Source organism: Lissotriton helveticus, chromosome 6 (genome assembly GCF_964261635.1).
Source record: "Lissotriton helveticus chromosome 6, aLisHel1.1, whole genome shotgun sequence".
NCBI lineage: Eukaryota > Metazoa > Chordata > Amphibia > Caudata > Salamandridae > Lissotriton > Lissotriton helveticus.
The window spans coordinates 1,380,523,758-1,380,544,381 of NC_136067.1; the positions used below are offsets into that span (position 1 = coordinate 1,380,523,758).

At 46.9% G+C, this 20,624-nt stretch overlaps 1 protein-coding gene across 1 annotated transcript in view; it reads right to left on the reverse strand.

The window, feature by feature from the left end:
- Positions 1-12,560, reverse strand: part of CALHM4 (calcium homeostasis modulator family member 4) — a 65,528-nt gene extending 52,968 nt beyond the window's left edge. Inside the window, exon 1 of the mRNA XM_078649156.1 lies at positions 11,187-12,560. Within this exon, the coding sequence (XP_078505282.1) occupies positions 11,187-11,750 (564 nt within the window). The 5' untranslated portion in view covers positions 11,751-12,560. The remainder of the gene's footprint in view (positions 1-11,186) is intronic.
- Between the last annotated feature and the right edge of the window lie 8,064 nt (positions 12,561-20,624).

The following is a 20,624-nucleotide window of genomic DNA, read 5'->3' on the forward strand; positions in this document are numbered from 1 at the left end:
TGCTGCAAAGAAATGGTACCTGAAATTTTACAGTAGTTTAGCAAATTGTTTTTTTTCTTTCATTTTTTGGGTAACATTTTATATTGAAAGCAAAGAATCATTAATCTTGCTTTCAAGCTTCTGCAAATAATTGCATCTAATCAGAGAGCATTCTGGGAGCAATATGCATAACCTCATATTGCTAAACTTTGAAACCGTGTGTACACATTTTTATATTGGAACCACTGTCAGTAGTGCATCAGAACTTACATTTACTTAGAGCGCTCACTCTAAAAATAAAGGCTTTCAATTAATAAACCATAAACAAAACCATGAACAGCATTAACATATACACACACATATTAACTGAACTGCAGGCAGTGCCCTTCCCTGATACTTAATGTGGTACTGCAAACTGGCAGCCAAAGGGTTTGTGCTGCAAGGGGTTGGGCCTACTTGTCCCAAGGACAAAATACACATTAAAACTTGTTGCCCTTGACCCCAAACAATATGTCCTGGGAGTCGGGCTATAGGAATTCCACATCCCTGCCAGTTAACGTGGAGACCCACTACATTGGCAAATTCATGGAACATGACACATGGGGGGAAAGGTCTGAGCATATGTCAGGGAGGCAGAGCAGCAAGTTGTCCACGTATAAGGACACCGCATGTAGCCCATCGACTAGGGGGATGCCCCATTCTCACCCCTCCCGATGGAGACTAACCACGAGCGGCTCCATCTCTATCATGAACAGAGGGGGAATAAGGGGCAACCCTGTCTGGGCCCCAGCTCATCGAGAAGGCTGGTGAAATGAGCCTTCTACAGGGGTGTGGAATTTAGTAAAATATCTACTTGTCCATGGGGCAGGTTGCTTCATAAATCTACTTGTCCTGGAACAAAATCCACTTGTCCCTTTAGTGCCATGTAGTGCGGTGACAAATTATGGTAGCAATCTCATTATATAAGAGCTCTTATATAGCCTTTCCAATTATGCCAGGGCTCATAACATAGTAGTGTTGGAATACTAGCAATCCATTTATGTTACCAGGTTTCCACAGATCCACATACTGGGACTGAAGGTAGTGGTAAGCAATAGCTCCAGGGTTGAAATGCCCTTTTGATCTGTGCAAACTAACATGCATGTTTTAAGGGTTTTCAACAACTGTTCTCTAATCTTTTCCCATACTGAGAAATGTTGGAAATTCACTCCTGACAAAGGCAGATGTAAACCTTCTTCCAGAGTTGGTAAAAAAGTGGTTGGAGGAAAAATGAACTTGCAAACACTCCGGTTTTCACATGAGCAAATCTACACATGCAAATTTGCTCATGCTAAAATGCAGTTAATAAATATTTTCTAGGTTTACTATTTCTTGCCCTACTTCTGGAAATTCTTGTGAATTCACGAAAGCCATGTAGCTGCACTTAATGCAAGGACATATACCAAGGGTTCACTTTTGAGATTTTCTTTAATAATTGGGCCCCACATTTTGGTCTGGCGTTAACCATGACCTTTTGTGTGTATTAAAATTCTCTCTCACTCTCTGTATTGGCTGGCTTCACTGAGAGTGACAGCAGTCTGCTCTTTCACAAGTAGTTTTGTTCAGTGCCAGTAACTAATTTGGCCGCGTGTGCTTTTTTGAGACCAAAAATATTTTTTGCTTTTATCAATGTTTGTTATAATGGTGAGGGCCCGCCAGCTCTCACATCAATAAGGTTTTACAAAAACCATGCCAAAACAAGTCACGCAATGCCAAATAAAAAGCTGACCACCAATTTCAGATCTACTGGCTTTGCCAATGCTTGTTTTGTTTACCATAATCTTATTGAAATTGGTTACACTGATTTTCCTATATGAATATTTTTGGGAAATACGAGCATGCATCAACACATTTAATAAATGATGCTGCAAAGAAATGGTACCTGAAATTTTACAGTAGTTTAGCAAATTGTTTTTTTTCTTTCATTTTTTGGGTAACATTTTATATTGAAAGCAAAGAATCATTAATCTTGCTTTCAAGCTTCTGCAAATAATTGCATCTAATCAGAGAGCATTCTGGGAGCAATATGCATAACCTCATATTGCTAAACTTTGAAACCGTGTGTACACATTTTTATATTGGAACCACTGTCAGTAGTGCATCAGAACTTACATTTACTTAGAGCGCTCACTCTAAAAATAAAGGCTTTCAATTAATAAACCATAAACAAAACCATGAACAGCATTAACATATACACACACATATTAACTGAACTGCAGGCAGTGCCCTTCCCTGATACTTAATGTGGTACTGCAAACTGGCAGCCAAAGGGTTTGTGCTGCAAGGGGTTGGGCCTACTTGTCCCAAGGACAAAATACACATTAAAACTTGTTGCCCTTGACCCCAAACAATATGTCCTGGGAGTCGGGCTATAGGAATTCCACATCCCTGCTTCTAAGTCGCACTCTGGAAGTGGGCTTTGTGTAGACCAATTTAATGTACTGTAGGAGACGGGTGCCCACCCTCATGAAGGCCAGCACTTGGAACAGGCACTCCCATGTCTGCGTATCGAACAGCTTCTCGAGATACAAGACGAGGAACACCGCTTTGGGATACACAGCTGGGGCATGAGTCTGTAGGTAGAAGAGACCCCAGATGTTTTTGGAGGTACTCCAACCGGGCACAAAGCTGTGCTGGTCAGGGTGTATTAATGTACAGAGGACCTGGGCATATCTGTCCGCTAGAAACTTACCAAGTATTATCTAGTCAGTTCCAAGGATGGCATCAGCCCATAGGAGGCTAACAAGGTACGGTCTCTGTCTGGTTTTTGCAGGGAGACCATGTTGGTGTCAAGGGCTGGGGGAAGGGCACTCCACTGCACATCAACTGCGTAAGCATAGAGGTACGAGATATTCCGTCCGGTGTACTTCGCTCAAGGGGGCCTGGGAGCAGAGAATGTGGTCTCAGCATACATATAAAGAGTGGGGTGCAGAGTAATATAAGTTAACTGGTCATTACGATGTTTTGCCTTCCGACTATCTGCAAATGTACAATGTTTGACCCAATTGGCAAAGGGAGCTGAATGTGTGTGTGTTGGGGAGCGAGGCAGAGGTGGGTGGGAATGGTCCAGGTGGAGGACTAACACATAATATTAGTCTCCCCCAGGATCCATCGGATGTGTGTTTTTTAAAGCCAGGATCCCAGACAGTGTGTCCCAGAAGGAGCCCTGGTCTGGGTTGGAGGGACAAATGCTGCTGAATATCTGCAGCCATCCAACTGGCCCTACAGCGCAATATGTCCCTCCCAGTCTATAGTCATGCCCAGGACCTGAAAAGGGACCCCCGGTTAAATTCAGACCATCGCAACCTGGGCATATGCTGAGAAGGTGGTGGCACTCCAGCGCTTTTGTAGGCATTGTAGTTCTGGTGTTATGGTGTGGCTCTCCTGTAGGAAGATTATATGGGTGTGCTGGTGCTTAAGGTATGCATATACTGCATATTGTTTTCGAGCTGTATGCATGCCTCATACATTGAGGGTGTGGAATCTAGTGAGTGCATGCGTAGGCATGGAAGGGGTAATAGAAAGAGCCCGACTGGACTCCTGTGCATACATGTGGGACTTACCGCAGCCTTTTCAATGGTGGTTGTGCTGGTCTCCGACGCAGTCTGCATTTAGTAACATGGCCCAGGTACAAGTGTAGGGTATTTATTCAAAGGTGTGGCAACTGAGGAGAACAACATTTGTGGTACGCACAAACCTGGCAGCGCAAGCGATGAGCGAATAGCAATGAAGAGACGTGGCGATGGGGCAATTAACCATTTTGCTGTGTGAGAACGCCAAGTTTAAACACACCCTTGTGGGAGGCTGGGCACAACAGAGTGTGTAATTGTGCCTAGATGTGTCGGGGTGAAAGGAGGCACTGGCTTTAGGCACCGAGGTCCAACCGTGGTCTGTCCCCTGTAAGGAAATTGGAGAGTGGGCAACTTGTGCAGGGGAGGGGAAAAACCTATTGGTGGGGGCGCCCTCTGAAAAACAGCAGTTCTCATTTGATGGGTAGGGAGAGTCATACCAGGTCATCTGCAGTTTGCGGGATCACCAGTAGGATGGGGTCTGGGAATCACAAAGGGGTCATGAGAGGAATCAGAGTCTTCTTCTGTAGTGAAGATATGCTGTCCTCCCTCCCAGTCTGTGGTCCATGCTTCATATCCGAGGAACGCTGCGGCTTAAAGTGCCCGCTGTCTGTCTGCAATGATTTCCTCAAGAGCCGAGCCCTTTGAGGGGTGTGAAAACAGCTGAGGGAGGACCCCGCTTCCCTTGTGCTGAGGGCAAGGCAGTTGGTGAGCTCCCACGCTTGTGTCTTCGTGGGCAGCGGTGGGATATTTGTCTACCGAGTCCCAAGCCTCTCCAGGTTTAGAGAAGAAAATTGAGGTGCCATCTACTAGCAACTTAAGGCGGGCGAGAAACAACTGAAAGTATTGGGCGTTTAACTGTCTCAGCTGCTTCTTTTCCCCCAAGAAGGTGACTCCTTGCCGCTGTACAGCCTGTGTATAATCTGGGAAGTGCATGACAGTCTTGTCTTCGATTCTCAATGACCCCTTCACCCTGGCAGCCAGCAGCAAGGCGGCATTGTCTTTAAAGTGAAGGAGTTTTGCAAGCATCGGACACAGTGGAGGGCCTGGTGGTGGCCGTTGGGCCGTAACTCGATGGGCTCTATCTAAGGAGTACAAGGGAGTGATATCGGCCAATTTAACAAATGTTCAAAAATAGATCTCCAAATCCATATCGGATCACAGCCTTCAATGCCTTCAGGCAACCCCAGGACCCGAATGGTGCTCCGTCTGGAGAGGCCCACCGCATCGTCAACGTGTTCCTCAAGGACCTGGCTCATCCTCTGCAAATCCTGGATGGAGTGTTGATCTTCCACCACTTGCGGCTGTAGCAAGGCTAACGCCTTCTCACCCTCCGTCTCACTGTCTGCTGGGAAACATCCTTTACAACGCAACTTTTACCACGCAGTGCCTTTACGACGCAACTTTTACAATGCAAACCATTACAACGCATTGCGCTGGGGGGCGCTCTAGGATAGGGAATAAGTTTAATTTACTATCCAACACCTTCCCTAGTGTCCACGGGTACTGGAGTTGGAATAGTAAATTAAACTATTCACTATCCAGCAACCAAAAGCGCTATGCGTTGTAAAGGTTTGCGTTGTAAAAACCGCGTTGTAAAGGCATCCGTGGTAAAAGCATGCGTTGTAATGTCATACATCCCTGTCTGCCAGTTTGCAGTGATCGTCCCATAGGAACCCCATCTCATCCATGAGGAAGCATAACTTTGCCTCCACAGAGACACAGAAACTTGATATCGCTTCCAGGACGTCATTCAGTTTGTCCGGCACAGGGAGTATAGTGTGTTGTATGCCTTCAGAAGAGAGGGTATCTGAGACGGCCAGTTTGAGCCGTCCATAGGGGCGTGAAAAGTTAGTCCACGTTTGGCCCTACAGAGAGGCCTGGCACCTTGTGATGGCCATGGGTAGCTATTGCCTGGGACGAGTTTAGCGGGGTGGTCAGCCAAGAGTCATCCCTCTGCCTTTATTCTCCCATAAGTGATTGTCTGACAGAGTTCTGTATAGTGGACACCAGCAACGTCATAGGAGTATTGCAAACCAACTGGTAGGCCTCAAAATACTCCTGATGGCCTCCCTCGCTGCTCGGCCTCATCGTAGGGTGCTCAGTCTGAGGGAGGTGGAGGGGGGGTTGAAATAAGGAGGGAGGGGAAGCCCCTCTCCAGCCCTCCAGCTGTGCTGCTGGAGACTGCGCTCTCGATGGGACAGCAAGGGTGGGGGAGCAGAATGCCCTTGACTACGATCTCGCTACCCTGAGCCAACAAATATGAGGGGGACGGGCAAGGGCCTGCAGCCCTTCCTGTGGCCTCACCGGTGTCTGTGCTACATATATTTACCTTCATGATGAGAATATGTATAAGTTCTGGTCACATCATAAACCACAAGGCCAAAGGCCAAGTGGTTTGTAAAGGTCACCAGAATCCAAAGATGGCAATATCAGACCATATTACACCTGGTACCGGTTATGTATTTTTTATATTGCATGTTTATTTTGGGGTCGTTAGTATGACCAAGCTGTTCAAAATGCAACTAACAATGGAAACTGATTGGAATTAGAATGTCTAGATTTTGATTACCTTTCTTGAATAAAATGCTGGAAAAAAGTGTCTGATGGCAAGATTTATGAGATTGTGTGATTTACTCTGACTGCAGAATCATACATTTACTGCATTTGTACATAATCTGTAAAATTTGCAGATTACACCAGAACTATTGTTCTAGCTAAAATGAATGAAGAGAATACTGTCAGAGAATATGCTGCATAATCTGTATTTTTTGCTGCGTAATTTATATAAACTTGCTACATAGTGTGTTCTTCCCTGCCACATAATAAACCTAGAATCCCTGGTAATGTAATAGATCTGCTCAGTGGTGTGGGCTGTCATTATGAGGATGAATCCTTATTACAAAGGCAAATGTGAAATAGGTTCCATATTTCATAGTTCCCTATGATATAATGGGTTTTATGGCACTATATTTTGTGCAATAATAAAACACCAAAATATGTACTATTCAATACTATTCAAAGTAAGCAGATGTTGGGTAAATAATAGAAAATAAAGACTTGCCTTCGGTATAGTGATAATCGATATTTTAGTCACTAAATTCGACACGTCGATATTTTTATCTGACTTAAACTGGAAATCAGTAACAGTGAAGAAAGCATAGCAACCTTACTATAATGCGGTACTAATGGATAGTTTATAATAAGCTATCTGTAAATCATACCTGAAATGTATGAATCACAGGTTACTAAAATACTATAACTCTTCCTTTTTGATAAGACGCTAAAGGCATCAGTTACCCTACGAGGCACAGTGAACAGAGCTGAGCTAAGAGCTTGACATCTTTTGCTGACTCAAGCAGCTTGTTAGATTAAAAAAAACGCTAATTACAGACGTCAAGTGAAGAACGAATTCTTCTTTAGTTGCGCCTACTTAAAGATCATCTGTGTAGACTGGCACACCAGCTCGTGCTTTACTTCAAAGGCAGATTTAACAACCATCGGTTATACGGCTAAAAAAAAAAAAAAACTCGTGATGGTCATGTGCTTATTTGTGAACTAAGGAATGTTCGTGGATGCACGAGATACCGGAGCGAAGGGGACCCAGGCCATAATATAGGTATAGAGGGGTTCAACAAAACTCTTCTGCATGATGGGAGAACGAATACCTACTCACGCCCTCCTCCTTCAACACAACCGAGATTTTTACCTTTTTGATTAGTTTAACCTTGTTTATCACAAAAGTAATGAGTGTCCTCATCCCAGTATCAAGAGGGTACAATGAGAAGTATAAAATGTCTACCAGTACAATTGGTATGATAAGTAAGGGGCAGACCACACAAATAAGTGTTACAGAGATACCCTACTGGCTGGACTTCACCTATCGATGAGAAGGAAGTGCTGTTTACACAGGCTTTGCTAAATAAGGTAATGGCCAAAAAATGCGGCTGGAAACTATTCAGTTTTCATCAAACCAATACTTAATTTGAGACTTCAATCGCCACATTGAAACCTAGGTAATGTTTTCTACCAATAACGAGTGTGCTTTGCATCAAAGGGTGCCTAGTGACCTCTGGGGTGGGGGAAAGTAGTATACCTGGGGTGCCTGAGAATATCACAGAGGCTCTGTAGTGGGAAACGATACTCCAGTATTGGATGAAAAAAACGCCGCAGTGCCTCGTGGTCTGCATTTAGAAAGCTCAGGGTTGGAAACTTGTGCCATTGAGGCCACAGTACAGAAAAGTAGTTACACAATTTACCTGCTACATTCAACGCAGCAGGCACTTCCCCATATTGCATATTCTACTCCAGTGGCTGCCTCAGTGGAAATGCTTCAAAAAACACTTATGGGTCATTGCATAACTTCGAGTATGTCTTCACCCTAATTAATTAACTCCTCCCTCCCCCTGTTGTGGCCAGGACAACTGGATTATGTGGGGGCTTGTGTCAACTAAAACAGGAGGTCAGGATGGGTATTTTAACATTTTAGGAGAGATGTGGTTGTATCTGTGAGGCGCGGCGGCCTCGCTATGTAATTAATTAAGGAGGGGCTTGACGAGGAGGTAATGTGCGCACACCCAGCTTCGACCTATAAAAGGCACGACGAAGGAACCTTTTCACTACACACATGAGGGTCTGCAGTAACGCGTTAGGCACACAACAGTCCAATAAAAATCAGTTTCTCCTTGCAACGTTAAACTGTGTCAACTCATGGGCCTCTCCCAGCCCAATTGGCTTTTTCTCTTAAAGGTAGGATCCTGACAGAAAAAGATAGCTGAATACACATTGTTCAGTACAAATGGATTTCTCTAGGAAAGCTCGTTTTATCTAACACACAAAAGGTGGGCGAATGCAAAATAATAGTTGCCACTTAGCTTCCCTTTAAAACACAACACGAGCATTAGAGACTCCCTCACTCTTTAATTCCCCTCGGAGGCAAACTTACAGTTCTCTATTTGGGCTTTTCTACCAATCTCTAACTTTACGCTGACCTTCTATTTATCAGTGTTTATTGTTCTCTTATCCTAGAACTTCTCTTTCATTTTGTTACTTTCACTTCTCGTGCACAACTCTGCTGTTATCTCATCCTCGTGTCACACTCCCTGCCTGCTCTCCATCGCTGCCTTCTGCCCAGGGCTTTAAGTGGGATGAAAAAACGGGGGGGGTTCTCAAAGGGGCGTGGCCAGTGTAATTAGGGGCGTGGCTTTAAATCACTTACTCAAAAAATCTGTGCTTCGCATAGTGTGCCGCCCGACTTGTATTTTGCTGTTTCTGTCATTGCATTCAGATATTTGATACAAGTAACCTCATACCTACAATAAGTAAAGAATATTGGCTTTGTCAATGGTTATTAGTTTCAGAAGATAAAAAAGCTGCAATTATGACTTGTATATAATATTGACAAAGCTTCCAATTAAATCCCTGGTGACCCTACCACGCACAATGTTGCTACTCCTGAGTTTCAGAAAGAGAAGGGAAATCCAGAAAGAAAATGACTCTTTAAAGTATTTCCCTTCCCCCACAACGCTCACCTGGCATAACGTCATGCTGTAACTTCTCTACTACTCTGCTGTCTCGAAACGGGTCTCTATCGGGCTTTGTTTTGCGCCCTGGCACTTTTTTCCCGACTGCAGTGACACTGCAAACAGCTGTCACTGCAGTCCGGAAAAAAACGAATTGACTGTGTCAGTGCTCAAAACAGAGCCCGATAGAGACCCGTTTCGAGGCCCCTTTTAAAAAACTCCCGGTGCTCAGACCCCTGGAGACCCGGCCCACTTAAAGCCCTGCTTCTGCCCGTCCCTTTAAGTTTTAAAACGGTTCTGTCTTCCTCTCAGTCTCTTTACTTCTAACACTCTACACGAATTGTTCATTTCTCCTTCTCCATCCCTCAGACTCTCGATATGTCCTCTGCCCTCTTAACCCGCTCTTGTGGAACCGTGAATGTTTTACGCAAGCCCAACATAAAAATCAAAACGGCGGACTTACGGTTTTAATTCATTGAATTTAAGATGCAACAGAATTTTGAATGCTGTCAAAGAGACCCGTGTCAATAACTATTAGCAGCTCATTGAAGACTGGGTCGCGTTTTGATACTTGCTGCTCTGAAATCCGTCCCTAATCCGCAAATCAGAACAAAACTACATGTGCCTAAATTCAAATATAGGACTGGGTGCATTACTGGCACCAGGTAAGGGAACATGGCATCTTACAGACCTGCTGATTTCACAGACACAAGCCCGCTGGATGGCTCAGTGAATTAACTCTCGCTGCTGACATATGCGTTGATCTGCAGCAGATCATGAGTCTGAAGCAAGGTCAACTCAGCCTTCCATCATTCTAAGGTCGGTACAGTGAGTACCGGTAAATTGGCAAACGTTCCATGTGACCACAAGTCACACTTTAAAGCAATACTAGCATTTTGGCCAACACCACGGTGCTTTCTGAATCTTGTGCTTTTAACACTGTGTGTGATTTGATTTTTTAATTTATACGGCGCATGAATGCCTGAGGCAGGCAGCTACTATCCGGTAACAAGGAGATTACCTGCACTTCTCAGGAATGCTGCAATACATTTAATTGGAGAGTACCGGCAATCCTCTGGAGCAAACAGGTACTCTATAGACTGAGGGCCTTATTTATGAAAACTGTTCCATCGATGTATGGAAACAGCCATGCAACAGTTTTCATTGTGCTCTCCTTGCGACATGATGGATGCGTCATATTTACTGTATGACGCATCATGTCGCAAGGAATTACAGATACGTCAGTATTTCTGACGTATCTGTAGGCGCAGTAATGAAGCTTTATTGGAGTATGTCACAAAAAAGAACGCAACTCCAGGAATGTCGCCTTTCACATGGGGCAAGCCCCATGTGAAAGGGCCTGCGTCAGTCTTACGCCAGCTTAGACAGGCAGGCTTAAAATGTTGACGCAGTGGCGTCCTAGAAGTGGCACTGCTGCGCCACTTCTACGGTGGGAACGCCTACCCTGCATACATTATACCTGAAGCAGGTATCATGTAGCGCCGGGCTTTACAAAGTTACGTATCTGCTTAGATGTGTCACTTTTAAAATAGGGTGCAGGTGCATTTTTTACGCCGCCGATGCATCACAAAAAGTGATGCAACAGCAGCGCTAAAGTCTCACAAGGCCTTAAGGCCCTGAGTACCTGCACTTCTATATTTCCATTCAAAGCACTGTGCGTGTAGGCTGAAACATCTCAGCATGCAACCTGTTGATGCTTACAGTTAGTTTCACGTTGTGCAGCTTAAATATCTACCGCACTTATCTATGTTGTGAATATGTTAGGTCTTAGCCCTTTCTTCACAGAATATTTACTATTGTAAAACGTTCTGACTCCGATGCTCTGTATAGACTTGTTATCTTTGATGTGAACTTTTACTGTTGTAAAGCGCTATGATGCCTTCGGGTCTACCTAGCGCTATAATAAATAAATAAATAAATAAATACAAATCCAGGACTTTGCGAAGGTGGCACAGGTGATGGAGTTGCATCAAGAGAGAATATGGAAACACCTACTATTTACAGCTGTTAAAAGTGCTTTATAAAAGAGACATTATTATGAGCGGCGCACGCTCACCTGAGACTGGTACCGGAGGTCCAGGAGCACCCCCTCTCTCACGCGGGTCAGGTTGGGGAGGACGAACTGCGGGCAGGGGAAGGAGGCCAGGATCTCCCTGCGCTCGGCCCTGCTGACGTTCCGGAAGAAGTCGTACTGGTCGACGGCGGCGAACTCGCTGAGCGCGCAGACGTAGTAGGCGCCGTTGAGCAGCGTGACGGCCAGCCAGGTGATGGGCGCCACCAGGGCCCGGCTCGTGATGTCGCAGAAGACGAAGCAGAGCAGCTTGGACTTCATGAGGCGGCTGTGACGGCTCTGCTCCACCGGCGCCGACGACGTGTGCGTCGTGCCCGTCAGCAGCCGCCACGTGTGGTCGTTGAAGACGTAACCCACGATGAGGAGGATGAGCGCGGGCACCCCGATGAAGGCCAGCCCGTAGTACAGGTTCTTGGTCGCATGGCAGGGGCAGCTGAAGGCGAAGAAAGAGAAGAGCTGCTGGCCGCCGATGGTGAGCAGCGCCACCACGGCGTTAAAAATCAGCGACTCCTTGCTCTTCAGGAAGGACAGCAGGCCGCTCCAAGACATTGTGGCTGCCTTCTCTGTGTTTTTGTCCTCCCTTCCTGGCCGGCCTCGCCTGCTCTTCAGGCAGGCTGCGGTTACCCGACCCGTCTGGTTTTGTTGTCTGGGTGTGCCTGCGCCTGAAGCCCGGCCCACTCCTTTCCTCTCCCCCTGCTTCCCACCAGCCTGAGCCCGGGAAGGTCGTAAACTTTAACCCCCCCCCTGTATTCAAAGACCATGTTAGGGCACCACCAACGCATTTCTTCCTGAGGAAGAGGCGTGCCAAGTAACTTCTTTAAACTTTAAAAAGTGCGCCTGGTATTTAGTTGCACATCACTTTTGTGCACAGGCATGCATCAGGCATCCTTTTCATGTTTATGTTTTCTTAGTGGTAAAACGTGAAAGCACCTTACTTGGAGTTGTTTTAGGTAGCAGTCTGGCAGAATAAAGGTTTTGCCTAGGTGCCTGTGCAACCCTACGTTGCTGTGAGTGATGAACATTTTTTATTCTGTGAGTTGCACTATTGCAATTTTTTTGCGCGTTTGTAATACGGGATTGCTTTGCAGTCCGTGACGACGAGAGTGGTGTCACCACCATCACCTCAACCCGTGGCACAGCAAGTGTGACAATCGTGCTTAGGGGATTCAGTGCGTCCCTTACACGCTGGGCCTTGGTGCAGCCTTGATAGCTGCACCCCTATCTTTAATGGGCTGCTTACCACATGTTATCTCACCGTCATGTTGTCAGTGAGGAAGAATGAGCTGCGTCATGTAAAAGTGCAGATAACTCTATTGTGGTTATTCAGATGCATTAGTAAGGGCACTAATGGGCGGAATATGTTTGCTTATGAGACCGAGCCAGAGAGATTGATGTGCAAAAATAAATATGATTTAAAAAATTCCTTTATGAGTACAAATATTGTGGTCGTAGAGGCAGTGCCTCAAGGAATAATGTCCCCAGGCTAAACTACTTTCACCCAAAAGAACGCTGGCAAACGCACACTGCACAAACTTTGTTAATTCTCTTGAGACCACCCAGGGAGAACGGAAAGAGAAATGTATATGGTCTTGCAGCGCAGTTTCAGTCTTCTGTCAAACGAGACCTTTGAATTCTGGCATTCTCGCTTTATCAAACTGTGTGATCCTCTGCAGATCAGGTGGTCTTCCTTTACCTCAATTCCTCTATTAATATCCTATTGGGAGTGCCTAATGGAGATTCAGCTTGAAGTGTTCTTCATTGTCCCCTAATCCCAATCATGGTTGCAGTTCGATGTTTGTTTAGAAACAGAGAGCAAAGGTCTACCTGGTCAAAAATGGTTTTGATCCTCCAGGGGATCTGGGTATGGGCACCATACATAGTGGGCCGAGTCTTCAATATGGGCCTGGATATAACCCAATACCACCCCTAAGCAAAGATTCTAGATGGAGCAGTCTGGACCCTGCGCTAAAATAAGCCCTGGAAAGTGTTTTAATACCATCCTTATACCCGCAGTTTACTTTTTAGTGGTTATTAGTACGCATGATTGAGAGAGAAAAAATACCTACACATCCTATAACAACATCCCAAAAATAGTCTAATGAAAAGGTTCCTAATGGGAACAAGGACTGTTGAAACCAGTCTATGCTACACACACTTCAATATTTAGGACCGACCTGAATACCTGGCAGGAGCTCAAAGAGTAATTACCAACCAGAGCACTACTCCAGTTTATACAGCCAACTCTAATGACTGGGGCTGGATTGCTACCAACCTAGCCCAAGAGAAACGAAACACGCCTAGCATAAAGCATATGGAGGCATGGAGAGCAAAAGTCGTGAAAAAACAGCCAATTTAGTGGCCTAGAATGTGGAAGGAATTACCAAGATTCTTTAGAGTGAGGCCACACTTGCAGTTTTGGAGAAAGGAGACATTATCTGTCTTTAAGATACATGGGCGCTAACACCCATGCTGCTATCTAGGTACGCTGAATATCACAAGGGCTGCCAAAAAAGCCCATCTATTTGGGAGACCCTCTGGAGATGTATCAATATACGTCAAGCACTCAGTAAGACTATTCTTTTTGGAAATAAATATTAAATCAGAAATTCTTTGAGCAGGAATTCTAAAAGACTCCATAGGCACTAGAGGAACCTAGTCAATACTAATCGTCAGTGCCTACCATGGTAGCTGTTGGAAAACGAGGCAGCATCTGTGAGGCCTGCACAAATAACATGACTACATTTGTCCTTCACTGGGAACCAAACACCCCATTGTAGGGCCTGACTCTCAGAGGGTAGCATTGCAGAGCAGTCTGAGGCTTACTCAAGGGAGGTGGTGTGGGCTAGTAATCGCCATTTGCAGGTGCGCAAAAATAACACTCAATAATTGATTGTCCAGTCTGTGCTTTGCTTTATAAAAGTAAGAGTACATTTATTAAACACACACACCACTCAATACTACACACCAATATACAAATATACATAAGCTGATGGAATTACTTTGTGACATTGCATAACATCTCCACCCCTCCCGCAGGGGGGGTGGGGTCTAGTACCACCACTCTCATGTATGCACATCATCTTGCCCTCAATGCAGTGAATTGGTCTTAACCTTTAGCAAGGGCCCTGCGCACTGGCACCATCCCAGTGGCGACCCTCCCCCCCATTACCTCAACAAGTATTAAACAGGCTACACCTGCCTTGGTGACACATGACCCTGACTGAGCATCTCCTACTGACCATATAGTATGCACCTCTACGTCTTAAGGGCTAATAGTCTGGGGTCTTTACCTAAAAGCAGCAGCAAGAATACATGTTTATGCACACTTTAGAATGACAGTACTCAGCACATTTGGATATCATTAAAAATGCATTGCAATTACAGCTCCTAAAGGCATCACAGATGATCACAGGATTAAGTTGTAAATACTGCCAGACACCTTAGCAAGAGTGTCTAGCCACTTAGCTTATGACATCACCTTACACCGATACTTCCCATTCATCAGTCCCTCTAAAAGAAATAACCATTAATAACTGCATTTCAGTGCAATTACACCTCTTCACCTCCAGGGAATGCCCTTCTGCAGACATCCCCACCTCAGCCCTTCACTCCTTGATGCAATTATCTAATCACTCTCAGCTGAAGAACAAAAGTTCCAGCCCAGAAGGTGTTAACTGCAAGTTGAGCCCTGGAGGGGTTGATTCCTTTGAATCCCCGAGACACTTGGGGTGGGACTTTGCTCTTCGTGCTGTGGGGAGACTGCACTTCTCCAGCAGCTCCCCAGCACCTTTATACATGTAGGGTGGTGACCACTGTTCCCAAGAAGCCGCGCGGCCGCGCACTTCTCTACCCCCGAGCGCGCAGTCCCATGTGTGGAGCGCGCACAGAGGGCACATCCCGCGAGAGTATTCGTGTCACCGCCGCTTTTAAAAAGCGCACGAAAAGCGGGCATTTCCAGACGGCAGGAGACGGCGGCGAAAGGAGCAGAGGTGTTTCCATGTGGCCACTTGCGTTATGTATTTCTGAAGCACCTTTCTTTGCTGTAATGTTTTAGTAGTAACGCGTGGCTGCGGGGGAGATGGAGTGCTTTTATTTAAGAATACATGTTAATTGCAGCCCCTTCAAGAGCGGCGATTAACATGGATATTTAAATAAAAGCACTCCATCTCCCCCGCAGCCTCGCGTTACTATCAGGACAATACAGCAAGTTTAAAAACACTGCGTGTATTTCTCGGCTAATCTGCCCAGTTTGCAGACTTGCTGTATTGTTCTGATAGTAACGCGAGGCTGCGGGGGAGATGGAGTGCTTTTATTTAAATATCCATGTTAATCGCCGCTCGTGAAGGGGCTGCAATTAACATGGATTCTTAAATAAAAGCACTCCATCTCCCCCGCAGCCTCGCGTTACTACAAAACAATACAGCAAGTCTGCAAACAAGGCAGATTAGCCTAGAAATACACGCAGTGTTTTTACATTTACTGTATATGGTTTGGTAGTAACGTGAGGGGAGATAGAGTGCTTTTACTGGCAATGGGGACATGCAAAATTTCCCAAATATCTGGACCCCAAAATGAAAATGCCTCGGGAGGTGCCTAGTGAATCGCCAGATTGCCATCTGAGAATTATTACTTCTCTGAATGTATTTCCATCACTGGAGCAGACTCACGTTCTGAGAGGCTGAGCAAGAGCTGCAAATATGTCAGACATTTTAAACTCAGGCGGGATCACGTTCCCTCTGCCCAGCTGTCAGTGTTATTCCGTGTTCCACAGAGATTTGCGGTAATATAAAACCCGACACTGCCAAGGTTTCAGATTGCTTATGTGTGACATTTTCATAATTTTATTGTAATTATGAGTGACATTCGACCACTATGAGTGACATTTTTTCACGAGCAAAATCAAGAAATGAAGGCAAGGGCAACATATAAATATCGTAAATCACACCCTTTTGACCAACAAGAAACTCCTACAAGATCTTAAAACAGTTTTAAATCACGAGAAATTGAAGGGCACTAACCTAGTTAAAAGCAGTAACTCACAGCTAATTCTCATTAAATACAGTTTTGAGAATATGCTTTGCTCAGGCTCTTTCGTGAAAACTGTTACTAAACAAAACGCTAATCTTGCTCCAGCAGTCCATTATTCACAAGAGTGATCTTGACGTTTTTATTGGTGCATGAAAACTCTAGGACACACAAGTAATTCTGCCCCACAATTGTCAAACTTCTAGGAGTGTGATGGTCAGTAGTTGCGTGGCTACTATCATTGGCAACATAAAAGGGGCAATGGGTGGGAAGTTCCTCGCTGCCTGCGCGTTGTTTTTGGCACTGTTACTGGACTCGGTACAGCCGTTCAGATGGTTTTGTGGGGGGTGGGGTATTATTATAATTTAAAAGCACATGATTTCACAGAGAGATACCTCACGAGGCACAACTTACTTAGTTTGCGACGCAACTCTTTATATGGGCCGCATCCAGCCGCAAGGACACCCGCCACAACAAACACCGGCCTGAGCATGAGTGTGTGGCTCAGCAGCAGCTACATGGGACGGGCTTCAATCAATCAATCAATCAAAGCATTTATAGAGCACGCTACTCACCCGTGAGGGTCTCAAGGCGCTGGGGGGGGGGCTGCTACTGCTCGAAGAGCCAGGTCTTGAGGTGCTGCCTGAAGCTGAGATGGTCCTGGGTCAGTCGTAGGTGGGTGGTGAGGGAGTTCCAGGTCTTCGCTGCTAGGTAAGAGAAGGATCTTCCTCCGGAGGTGGTTCTGCAAATTCGTGGGACGATGGCAAGGGCGAGGTTGGTGGAGCGAAGCTGGCGAGTGGGGGTGTAGAACGAGAGTCGGCTGTGTGAAAATGCACCATCTTTTCACTTTTTTAAGTAAACGTTTAGAGTGACATTTGGTGCTGCACACGCGCGTTGTCTGGTTCCTGGTGCACATAGCCATGGTTGCAGCGCACAGAGACCCTCCACTGCCGCACACAGAGGAAAAAAATTAGAGGGAACATTGGTGGTGACCCCGTTCTCCTGGGGCCACCACAAGCCAAGAAAACGCCGGGTTGCCCTTGCAGGCCGGTCCTGGCCGGCAAGGCATTATGGGCCTGTCCGCACAAATGATGAGTGGCTCTCCCGCTGATCCGGGGAGAGCCGCGCTGTGGCCTCCGTCCACGTCTTGGGCCTCGGCGGGGGGCCCGGTCCCACCCGGACCCCCAGGTGAGAGGATGCGGCTCGGGGAGCCCACCCCCTGACGCTCTGCCCGTTGTTAGGGGGCTCGGTCCCACCGGGTCCCCGACACCGACTTTGTTGTTCTGAGGGTCCCGGTCCCACCCGGGACCCTCGCGTGTCACCAGGGTTGGAGGGCAGCCCAGGGAGCCCACCCCTGACTGCCCCCGCCGGCTCCCCGCGCATCTAGCACTCTTCTGTGCTGCCGCGGGAGCCGGCTGAGCACTTCTGGTCTGCCCGCTCCGGTGGGCAGATGCGGCCTCAGTGGTCCTGTCGGGACCTCAGGGGAGTGCGGCAGCACTCCCCCAGCCTTCTCCTCATCGTTGGGGCCCGGGGAGGGGGTCCCTGGCCCCCGGACATCTTTGGGGGGCGCGATGGCGCTCCCTCACATCCCGCTTCGGCGGGGGGTCAGGGTCAGCTCCTGGCGCCCCCTGGGGGCAATTTTCACGGGGGGGCACGACGGCGCTCCCCCGCCCCCTCCTTCACATCACTGGGGACCAGGATGGGCTCCTGGCCCCCTGCTGGCATCTTCACGGGGAGCGCGACGTCGCTCCCTGGCTTTGCTTCCTCCTGGGGCAGCCCCCGGGACCTGACCCACCCCGGGGGCATCTCTGAGACCGGTGGCGGAGCCCCAGGCGCTTCTTCATGGGACTTCTTAGGGGTTAAAGGTCGCCTACCTTCCGGGGGCCATATCTCAGCCCCTGGGGGTCCGATCTGCCCCATTTTCGCGTCTTCTCGCTCCTGGTGGTGACTCCCAGCCACTGGGAGCACTCTCCTTCGTCCTCCTGGTCTTCAAGAGGGTGCATTCTGCAGGGAGCGGTCTTCCCTGGCTCCCTGCGCCTCTCTTCTCCCTGCGCAGAGGCCTCTTCTTCTGTGCACCTGTCCTGGGCTCTTCCTCTGGCGCTTTTAGGGGCCTGGGGGGCAGTCAAGAGTGTCCTCCTTCCACCTGCGCATTGCGCAAGGCTCCAGCACCTTTCGCCTCAGAAGACCACACCCCAGAGAGAGCTTCTCTTCTTGTGCAGATACTTTTTAAAAGTTGAGTAGGGGTCTGGCAGGAAGTCTCTGTGTGTCCTATCAAACAGCGACACATCGCTTCCCTGCCCCTGCTCCCTCCTTCTTGTCCAGCCCCTAGGTTTGTTCAAAATGGCGTCGTCCAGTGTCTCTGGCCACATGGCCTCTGAAACCCAACTCCTTACCCCCTCACTGCCCTCACTGTGGTTAAGCTTGGTGCCTGGCACCCAGCGACAGCAGTTGATGGATTGGCTTGTAGTTTAACCTATCTTTTTTCCTTGGAGGGAAGATCTTTGCTCTGGGAAGAAAACCTGCCAGGGCCAGGGACTCGGAGAAATATGACATTTCTGGACGACCCAAAAGCAGTACAAATATGACTTTGGACTCTGCAGAATACTCATTTTCACATCCGCTACAATGGACATTAGTGTGTGTCTGGAATCCACAGGCTTTGTGGAAATCATTTTAGCCATGGGCCCCACATCCCCATAGGGGAATAATGAAGTGAAAACAGTAAAACACACTGACTTTCACTGGCATGTTCCTTCCCAGGGTATAAAGCCTATTCTATGTCACCACCCAATTCTGCATAATTCCTGCCACACCATTCACTCTGTAGCTGCTCCTGGACGGCGCACGCTAGGAATCTCCCCTGCGCAGCCCCTACACGTGTGCACACGCATGTACACCCGTTCCTGCATGTAACCGGCACGGTGTCCCATACTCCAGCTGCTGCGTAGCGGCCTAGTCAAGCCAGGGGTACACCAGTAAAATCTCCATGCAGTCTCTTTCATTATGAGTTCACTGTGGGTGAGGTCCAGATTATGAGGCTCCCCCACAGTGAAAGCTCAACAATTAGGTGCTCAAAAAGCGAAAAATCCGGGTGGCCCATAGTGTCAGAATCACCGTCTAACAGTAGCACACACCGGAAAAACTAGAAAAGTTGGTCACCTGGAAAAACTAATAAACACACACAAGGGTTCAGAAATTATCCTACTGGGAGACTTCAATATGCACTATCTGGATAAGTATTATGAGACCCAGTGAAACTAATCAGAGAGTCCAAGCCTTCTTGCAGCCATACAATCTGGAATCGGCACAGATTACAGCAAAAAGGATCAAACCCGGACTTAATTATCCTCACTCCTTCAATAACCAAACCACAATTGATTACGTATTCCTAAGACAGGGGCTAAGTGAAGCCATCACAAACTTTGATAAGTGCCAAAGGGCAGGGAGCAATCACGCCACTCTGATGGTGCATCTGACCTTATCAGGTGGGAATCCGAAACTATTACACATACTGGGAAAAACAAAAGGTGAAGAAAACTTGAAACTTCAGCGCATGATCAAATAGTCACCTGTATCTGTAGCAAAGATATATGGATGGAAGAGCAACTGAAAAGGCTTGGTGTATAGTGTTTCAAAAGTCGGAAATTATCAAGGGCTTGACTCCTCTAGTTTTTGAGTTGTGTGCATGCTCCTGCAAGAGAACAGCCCAAATAAAATCAAAAAGGCATCAAACTTCTCCCTTGAATTTGTGCCAGAGATTAAAAAAAACCACTTAGGATCCAAGGGCAACACTGAGGGCAAACAACAACTTCAAAACCATCATTTCAAGGCAGGAATTTTCTAAAGCAGAAAAGAAGCAGAAGCAACTGGTATGGGAGAACAAGAGAAAAATCATTGAGGCCGAGTGGATTAAAATCTTCAACCTAATAGCAGCGAACAAACACCAATAATTTTGGAAGTATGTCAACACCTTTTGCCAAGGGAGGATCGAAAAGTGAAAACTCTGTTCCAGCAGAAAGATGGATAACTCATGTTACGACCCTCCATACCGGGCCCCCAGACAAGCCTCCCCACACAAGTTACTTTCCACACATAACTATGGCAGAAAAGAAGCATAAGCAACTTGTATGGAAGAACAAGAGAAAAATCCTTGAGGCCAAGTGTATTAAAATCTTCAACCTAATAGCAGCGAACAAACACCAGCAATTTTAGCAGTATGTCAACACCTTATGCCATGGGAAGAGCAAAAGGGCAAACTCTGTTCCAACAGAAAAATGAATAACTCATGTTACGACCCTCTATACTGTCCCCCCAGACAGGCCTCCCCCTGACAAGCCACCTTCGACACATAAAGACGCCGCCACAATAGATGTAATATTAGAACTTCCTGTACCAAAT